This window comes from Octopus bimaculoides, chromosome 4 (genome assembly GCF_001194135.2).
Source record: "Octopus bimaculoides isolate UCB-OBI-ISO-001 chromosome 4, ASM119413v2, whole genome shotgun sequence".
Lineage (NCBI taxonomy): Eukaryota > Metazoa > Mollusca > Cephalopoda > Octopoda > Octopodidae > Octopus > Octopus bimaculoides.
Window position 1 is genome coordinate 123,069,513 of NC_068984.1, and position 10,063 is coordinate 123,079,575.

General features: G+C 36.5%; 1 protein-coding gene across 44 annotated transcripts in view; it reads left to right on the plus strand.

Annotated features, from left to right (window-relative positions):
- Positions 1 to 10,063, plus strand: part of LOC106871604 (titin) — a 454,558-nt gene that overhangs the window by 410,650 nt on the left and 33,845 nt on the right. For 42 of the 44 annotated variants that reach the window (XM_052967415.1, XM_052967425.1, XM_052967440.1 and 39 more), the window contains one exon: positions 1,598 to 2,116. The exons of the other annotated variants lie outside the window; for them this stretch is intronic. In XM_052967415.1, the coding sequence (XP_052823375.1) occupies positions 1,598 to 2,116 (519 nt within the window). The remainder of the gene's footprint in view (positions 1 to 1,597; positions 2,117 to 10,063) is intronic. 44 annotated transcript variants of the gene reach the window in all.

Sequence of the window (10,063 nt, forward strand, 5' to 3'; positions counted from 1 at the left end):
GATATCAAAATTTCATATGTGTAAATTCGTTGAACCAGCCCACCTTATGCTACACAGGAACAATAACCATAAATCTTGCAAGCATTTTATCTTCTTGTACACAATTCTATAAGTCTAAGTCATTTAAGACGGAATAGTTGTGTGGCTATGCAATGTGTGTACCCATATGTGTGTGTATGTGTATTGTATTTTTTGTTGTATTTAAAAGAATGTTTGTTTTACTGTTTCTTTTTTTTTTTTTTTTTTTTTTCAATGTTTACTGTTGCTTGTGCGTATATATCAAGTGCCCCAAACATCTGACAGATTTCCAAATACAAAAGCTGTCTATATGCTGACTTGTAGGACACTATTTCGTTGTGTATATGTGTATGTACCTTTATATAGGCGTGTATGTTGTATGCTGGTCATCAACATTCATACATCCTCTTCTAGTCCATCTCATCTCAATGATTCCTTTAATTGATTTTGGTGTCATTTATCATATAATTTCATTTCTTGTTAATTTACTCAGTATTATCATTATTATCATCATAACTATGGATATATCATTCCAGTCATCCTTAGTATTTCATCTGATGATGATGTGGGTAATGGTTATGATGCTAAGTGAAAATATACCACAGCTTTTTGTCTCTGTTAAGTGTTTTGCATTAAGAAGGGCATCCAGCCATAAAAAGAATCATGCCAAAAAGGAATGTATAAATAAGCATGGTCCCCAACTCAACTATAAGGGCGTTTACTCCAAACAAGGTCAACCTCAGACCATGATAACCTGTCCAGCCCATGCCAACACAGAAATTGGACATAAAACAGTGACAACATAGGTAGGATTTAAACATAGCATTTAAACTGGCTATGTCCAGCCCAAATATTCTACCTGTTTCATGTTCAAACTGGTGAGATCCAGCTTCTCACACCTACCCTACAATTTCATTCTAAAAATAAACAGTTACTTCATCAGAATCTCAAAACTAAGAGATTATGCATGATTAATTCAAAACCTGATGAATAAATAAGCATTACATATGACAGAGTAATCTGAATGCTAGAGGGCTACAATAGGCTGATTAAAACATAACAAAAAAGCTAAGTGGTGTTAGATCTATTGTTTATGAACACCATTGCACCACATACAAAATAACACAAAATGCAATTTGAGAAACAGTTTATTGCAAATTCATCCAACCCATGATAGTCGTCAGCAGCCAAATCCTCATCTTTTAGTTCATATGACTTTCTAAAAACTGTGTTAAACACCAGTTTAATATTTACCTCTTTTATTTATGTGTGAGTGTGTTGGCAGTTATGGATGAAGATGTGTCCCAGATACATCCTCACTGCAAAGTGGAAAGGATTCAGTTGAATCCAAGAATATTTAAAGCAAAACAATGTTTCCAATTGGATAGATTGAAATATATTGTGGCTGTTGGTATTTATTCTACCTTTTCAATTTGAATCTCAGAAACTCCAAATTAAACTGGATAATCCCTGCATGTGTGTCTGTGTGTATGTGCATGTGTATGAAAAAGAGAGAGAGTTGCATGAAAGATGATTTCCAATTTTGTATCATTTTGTTTTGTGTGTTGTTTTTGTGCAGGTATTGACAAACAGGAGATCATATTTGAGCAGATGGTTGAACAAATTGTTTGTGAGGGAAACAAAATATCGATGCCTGATTCCACGTTACAAGATGAAGATTCTGTTTCCACTGAACCAGCGTTGATGTCATCATCTCAGTCTAGAGACAACAATACGTATTCTAGTATCAGCAGTTCTGATTTTGGCGAGCAAGTAGCTGCTGTACAATCTCAGCAACCCTGTAGAGAAGACAGCGGCTCTGATGATCGAGCTCTAACTGAAGAAGACTTTGAACGCATGATGTCCAGTTATGAAAATGTTTATGATGGGGTGCAACTCGCTCCTGAAGTCAGCAAGTTAGCCATGAATGCCAGTGATTTAGACATTGGAGATCGTTTTGACACAAAGCAACTTGACCTACATCTTCAGCCAACTGGACGCTCTTCAAGTTATGAGCAGCTTTACAAAGAAACAGGCAAAGAGATTGCTGAAACAAGTGAACAAGCCGAGCAAGTTGTTTATTCCGCAGAGTCGAAAGGTGAGTTGAACAACGTGAGTGCAGCGACTGACTCACTTGTGTCTCAAGCTTGCTCAAAACCACAGAGTGAGCTGACATGTTTACCTGCAAAGAGGTCAGTACGATTTGAGACTGACCCCAGTCCAATTCACATAACAGTAGAGTCTGGACTAGACACTTTAGGCTGTGATGATAGCATGACACCAGAGTCAACTGACCCAGAATTTTTGATGCGAGCCTATTCTTGGGACCCAGACTGGGACCCGTGTAAGAGCCGCAGTAGAACATATTCTGCTCCAGGGACACAGTCTCGTCGGACTTTGCCATATATATTCCAAGAGAAAGGTATCGTGTTACTAATGTGCTACTTAAAAAGCAAACCATTTTCCAGTTGCCCTTGCTTGTTTCTAGTTCCAACCATATTCTCGTCACCCTGACTTCTGTGGTTTTCTTTTTTTTTTTTTTACCTGCTACTCTTTGGTGCATCCACTTTGCTGTGGCTTCAGGCTGTGTAGAATGTGTTAAGTGTGACTGTGGCCATGTCTATCTAGTTACTTTCTTGAAAACAGTAACATGGGAGTCTCAATTTGTCTGGATTTGATATTGGCCTGCTTAAAGAAATTCTTCAGTTTGGGCAAGAATTATTGATTCATTGTTTCCTTTTCTATCCCAGGTGGGTTGAGCTCTTCACTTTGAAATAGTGTGGGTGGGGTTCTCCTTACTGATATCTCACTGCTATTAAGTGACTGACTGCCAATGCTATCTCTACCTCATTGACCACTACTACCACACTCACAATGACCTAGAACCATCACTACTACCCTCACTACACTACCACCACTGTTCAGTCTATTTAATAATGTAAGTCTAATTAATGTTTAAGTTTTAGGAAAAAAATTAATCTTGGTAATTTAATAATTGGGAACTAAGATCCTGCATTGTTTTGGTTTTTATTATTTTTTTTTTTAAACGAAGATTTACAATTAACATAGCAGTAGGGTTATATATGTAATCCAAATAATCAACAAAGGATATGTGCTCTTTATGTGTGTGTAGGTTCCAAACCAGCAACATTATCAATCAGACTCTCTAATAATTGCATCTTTATATCTCCCCTCTCAGACTAAATAACACTAACCACCAGCCTTAAAATTAAGTTTGTTTCTTGGATCAAGGAAACAATGTTGTTAGAAGGGGGAGAAATATTTGTCATCACTTCTACTGAGCATATCCTGATGGGGTCCATTCTAAACTTCATGCAGTTTGTAGGGTTAACCTTCTTTTTTTTTTTTTTACATCATGCTATACCTTATGAATAATAGCATCATTGACTACAATAAACAAGTTGCTGGGTAACTTATGATTGCAAGAATGCAAAAGAACTGTCTGTGCAACTCAGGCATGATAAATACTACAAGATTTTATTCTACTCATCAGTTTTATTGATGTGTACATTTTTTGCAAATAAACACACAAACATATGATGGCTTTCACAGTTTCCATCTACCAAATTTCACTGACAAGGCATTGGTCAGCCTAGGGCAATGGTAGAAGACACTTTCCCAAGGTGTTATGCAATAGAATGGTACCAGGAACCATGTGCCTGCAAAGCAAACTTCATAACCACACAGCCATACCATTTTATCACAGACACTTCTGGAATAATATATATATACATTACATTACTTGGAAACAGGTAGCAACAGAATGGACATCCAGCCATAGAAAATCTGCCTCAATAAATTCCATCTAACCTATGCAAGCATGGAAAAGTGGATGTTAAATGATGATGATGATATATAAGAACTAACCCAGACTTGGATAACCAATCCTACTCATTCCAGCATGGAAAACAAAAGTAAAAGCGAGGATGAGGATGTTAACCCTTTGGCATTTAAACCTGCCATATCCAGCCCAAAATATTCTAAATGTTTTATGTTCAAACTGACCAGATCTGACCTCTCACACGTACTCTACAATGTTATTCTAAAAATAATCACATCATCATAACCTTGAAGCTTCGAGATAATGCATCGTTAATTCAAAATAACGTGAATGAGTAAGCATTGCATTTGACAGAATAATCCGATTGCTAAAGGGTTAAAGCTGCTGTCAAAATGTGCTGTTAGAAGCTCTGTGAGAATATTGACAACTGTGATAGGATGGTATGAAATATAAACATTTGATTAAATGAAGTGATTGTGGAGGAGACTATGTGAAGGCATATCTAAAACAGTAGTTTGATGGTTGCAAGTAGTTCTAGTTAGTTCTTAACTAAATCAATGGTATAGAAGTAACCAATCAAATAAATACATGTAGCTTCATTTATCACTGATTCATTCATTGCTGATTCAGGATAACATGGTATGCTCAATTGTGGATCATGTCACGCTTATCGTGGATTGATCTGTGATAACACAGGTCAGCAATTAGCCAATTTTGCTAGTACTTCAAAAACAAGTCCTAGTGACCACCCACAATGCTCAGCTATCCCAGAATGCACTGACTATCTCTTGTGTTTACATGACCATGCTGCAAGGCACAATATTCCTTATTTGGATTTACAAACTCATACCCATGAAAGATGGGGACCAGTGAACAGAAAAATACAAAAATGCCCGATCCTAACAAACAATACAAATGAGTGTATTCTCTGCAGGAAAATGTAGAGATAATCAAGAAAATATGTGACAGTGGAAGTTTGATTACTGTTGGCTGCAAGTTTGGGGTCAATGAATCTACTATTCATTCCATTTACAAGGTGATTCATTTATCAGTCTTTTTGGGGACCAAATCCCCATGATAAAGGAGTACAGATGTGTGTGGTCTGCATTTCTTGTCCACCTTGTCTTTATTATGGAGCAAAGATTTAGGGTGTAAAACAGGGGTTATCAACCATTTTTTTATCTATGGACCCCAACAGCCATTTAATGTTTAAAAATTAGTTTTATAGAAACTTTTTTTAAAATTCCTACTTTGTTACATGGGCCCCACAAAATCTTATACTGATGTATTTGGTTTATATTCCTTCACCATGCCCACCTTCTCTTATAGGGCATGTTGACAAAGATTTAGAGTGTAAAACATGTGCTTCTTGAAATGGCGGTTTATTTAGAGACGTATGGTTTTTGCCCTGTGACTACTTTCAACAAGGTAATGGGAGGAGCTAGTTGTCAAGGTTTTGTTAATTTTCCTTACCCCCCTCCTCTCTCACTGTATTCTGTCTCTTTTATACTTTCTGGATCTTATTAGAGACAAGATACCAAAGTACTCATTTGTGATAGTGTAAGGGCTGATGTTTTACATACAGATGTATTATTGCATTGGATTATTAGACTCAAGGCTGTTGTTTAACCCTAGGTTACTCTGTATCAGCAGATCCATGATATCCAAAATGTTCCAGCAATGACCATCCAGACTTTTATTTTTAAGATCTAATGCATATAAATCTACATTATCTTACACATGTACCTTTCTTTTAAAGAAGGTAAAGTATAATTTGAGGGAGATATTTAGCTGATATTTCTAGCAGGTCAGGCAACCATGTAAAGGTTCCTTCAGTAGCTCAGAAAGTTAAAGGAAATTTGTGAAAGTGGATTGGTCTATTGCGTCGCTCCCACCAACAACTCCCACGACAAAGAAGGTTAAGTGTATCTATCATGTATTCTTAAATACATGCTATTCTATTTTATTGACCCCCCCAAAATTGACCTTGGCAGTATATGAACTCTGAACATAAAGAACCAGCAAAACACAGCAAGATTATTCCAACACTTTAGCAATTCTGCCAGCTTATCATCTCTAGGAATAATAATAATTGATTGATAAGTTTTCTTTATTGGCACAAGGCTTCAAATTTGGAGAGAAGGAGTATATAGTAAATTGAAATCAACATCGGTACATAACTGGTACTTATTTTTATTAATTTCTTAGAGATGACTGGTAAAGTTAATTTCGATAGGATTTGAACTACAATTTATGTGAGGCATTTAGTTCAGTTCTTTACCATTTCCTACCACTCCACTATCCTATAATAATAATAATAATAACAACAATAATGGTTTCAAATTTTGGCCCAAGGCCAGCAGTTGTGGGCGAGAAGATTAGTCCATTACAGTAACCCCAGTACTGACTGGTGCTTAATTTTATTTCTTTTAACCGCCAAAAGGCTGAAAAGCAAAGTTGACCTCAGCAGGATTTGAATGCAAAATGTAAAGAGCCAGATACACCAGCAATTCTGCCAACTTGGTTGCCTTGATGATGATGATAATAATAATAATAATAATAATAATAATAATAATAATAATAGTCCATTCTATTATTGCCTGAAGGGGACCTTACAGAGACACAAAATACAATAGTTTACTAAGAAAATAGATTACTGACTGAGAAAAAATTATGTTGCTGTATTGAGCATATTAATGTATGATAGTTTCATGGAGGACTGTCACCTACACCTGTCTATGAATCCCACAAATCCAGAATGCCCTGACTACAAAGAATAAGTGCCCACTCTTGGCTGTCATTCCTCAGCCTGTGCAGCACTTACCTCATAACACTTGTCTTCTTCTCCAAATGGAACTTGAAAAAAGTCAGACTTGGCTGAAGAGGAACTTATCTGTCTTTAACAATTTCAGTGTTGTCCAATACACAACTTCTTTCACTATAGCCATCAGACAGAGGAAAATTGCCTGCCCTTCCTAATCAAAAGAAGGCAGTGGGGTGACACAGAGTGTGACAAGGCTGGCCCTTTCAAATACAGGTACTACTCATTTTTGCCAGCTGAGTGGACTGGAGCAACATAAAATTGTCTTGCTCAACGACACAATGTGTTACCAGGAATTGAACATATGACCTTACGCTCGTGAGCCAAATACCATAACCACAACACCACATGCCTTAATATAACTACACAACTCAGCGATCTACAATCAGTTTTTGGTAGACAAGGGTAACAGAGTTTCCATGCCTGTAAAAATTTATCTCAACCCAGTACTGCTCCCATCCCTAGTAGCACTGCTAGTCCACAGATATCCAGAAGTTATCTATAGTCCCTGGCTTGAAAGTATTGTGAGACAGATCAGCTAGTTTATTCTTATTAATAAATAAAATAAATCAATGCGCCCTTTTAAAGCCTAGCCAGGCTCATGGGCCCGCTTTCCTGGTTTCAATGGCGTATGTGTTCCCCAGCTGGATGGGATGCCAGTCTATAGCAGCATTACTCATTTTTGCCAGCTGAGTGGACTGGAGCAACGTGAAATGAAGTGTTTTGCTCAAGAACACAACACGTTGCCCAGTCCAGGAATCGAAACCACAATCTTACAATCATGATGCTGAACACCCTAACCACTAAGCCACGCACCTCCACATTCTTATTAATACTCAGAGTTTATCAGAGAACTCCATTGCTCTTTCACACCACTAGCTCTCTTTAGAATGCTAAAAATCATAAAAACAACAACCCTTATGAGCTGTAGTATTATTGTTATTTATCTTTTTACAAAAATCATTGCAAGCAATCATCACAAAGCAAGACAACACCAGTTTCTCCCTCAGCTGTTGAATATTGTTGTTTTTGTTTAAAGCTTCAAGCATTCCTGTCTGATTTATTTGAATTTTTTTGTGAAGTGTGTGTGTGTGTGTTTTTTCAACACCTGCACCACCTTTCCCCAGAAATTAACTCTTCCTAATCAGCATGATTGCCTTTTAATCCATTTAATCTATGTTAGAAACCCTTTATAATTGGACTTACCCAGTTTCTATTATCCATTTCTTAATTTTTTTTTTTTTTTAATTTTCTTTTCCCCCTCACATTATTTCACCTAAAACTTTCCTTTGTTTCCCACACACTGCCTTCCTCTTCTGCAACCACTAAGATTCTGTAACTACATCACAATCCAACAAGGAAGTCTCTACATGGTCACTAAACCTGCTAGAAATAACAACTAATATCTCCTCAAATTACTCCCTACCATTTTAAAGAAGGACTCGTTAGACAATGCTAGTGTCTGATTATACAAAGATGGGATAGTCACAACTGAAACACCTCTTAATCATAGGTCTGTTCAATCAGGGTTGATATGGCTTTATCATCATCATCATCATCATCATCATCATTTTGACATTCAGCATTTAACATTTCCATTGAAGATTTTGTTCTTGTCTGATGAACTTATCTCTTTTGAATTTTGCTCTGTTTTTCTCTGGTTAAATCTATGGAACTTTCTTGTTTTTCACTTTTAAAACTTGGAATAATCTTTTTTAGAATTTTCTTAATTTACTAAAATCCACTAAAAGAAACAGTATAGTTCCTGTTTTGCTCCAATGTTTAGTGAGAAAATACTTATGGCTCTGACAGAATCTCCTTAAGGAACAGTCATTAGTTTTAGTTTGTGGCATTAAAGCTGGTAAAAGTGCCATAGGATATAATACTATCCTTTTACATACAGCATTTTTGCTGATGATCTGGTACCTGCTTCCTCTAGGTGGTGTACTAAGTAAATTTAGCATGAAGTGTATCACCCCAAAAACAATATAAAAGAATATGCCATAAATTTGAAATTAGGAACTTCAAATTGGCCTTGTACCCATTACCATCCAGATCCACCCAGTCATTCTATTTCCACTTTTAAAAGTGAACCCTTTGCTTAAACCAGTTCTTCTCAACAGCATATTTTGGATATATATAAATATATATATATATACACATATATACATACAGTGGCGGATCGGGCCTAAAAATATTCGTTGCCAGGAGACTAAGGGGGTCCACCCACAACTACAATGCTATCATTTAATTTTTTTTTTTTTTTTTGTTAAAAGTATTCTTTTCAACTGTCTACAAACGCAGCCAGGCTGAAATAATTAATGCATATCCACCCAGTCATTCTATTTCCACTTTTAAAAGTGAACTCTTTGCTTAAACCAGCAGTGAATAAAAAAACTCTCAAACTTGAGGGGATGGGCCCCTTAGATACTAACACGGGCCCCCATATATGGATTCTAATGGCACAGAGGCCCACTTGCCATTGGACAACCTGGCAACCTGGCCAGTCTGCCACTGTGTATATATATATATCACATGGAGCATCAGTTTTCGGCTCCAAAATTGAGACAAATACTGTTCCATATAGTAGCCTTGATAATTGTTAAGGGCTTCCTTAACCTGAAACTAATGGTAGCATTAATCCACAAATAATATCCGCCAATGCAGTGTTAAGTACTCATTCTCATTGTTTGATATTTACGTGTGTGTGTGTATGTATATATATGTACTTTTTTACTTGTTTCAGTCATTTGACTGTGGCCATGCTGGAGCACCGCCTTTTAGTTGAGCAAATCAACCCCAGGACTCATTCTTTGTAAGCCTAGTACTTATTCAATCGGTCTCTTTTGCCAAACCCCTAAGTTACAGGGACATAAACACACCAGCATTGGTTGTCCTTTGAACAGCAGTAGACATAATTTATGATAGATTTAGCTGTTATTTCTAGCAAGCTAAGTCACAAACCTTAGTTTCTTTCTTGTGATGTTGCAGACATCATGCTGTCCATCTTATTTCAATGTAATAAAATAGGAATTTTGACTGCTAGCATTAATGTCGTAATAGAGGAGGTTAATGGATTCAATGCTTTACAGTATTTTCATTGCTGTAGGTTCTGGGTTCAAATTCTAAATCATACAAATCAATGAAATATGTCATGAACATTCAATAACCTTACACTTCACCCTGCTGAAAATTTCCCAGAGAAAATAAATTAAGGATAATAATAATAATACTTTCTACAATAGGCAAAAGGCCTGAAATTTTGTGGGATGTGGCTAGTCAATTACATCAACCCCTATACTCAACTGGTACTTATTTCATCAACCCCCAAAAGGATGAAAGGCAAAGTTGACCTAGACAAAATTTGAACTCAGAATGTAAGGACAGATGAAACACTACTAAGCTTTTTTTTTTTTTTTTTT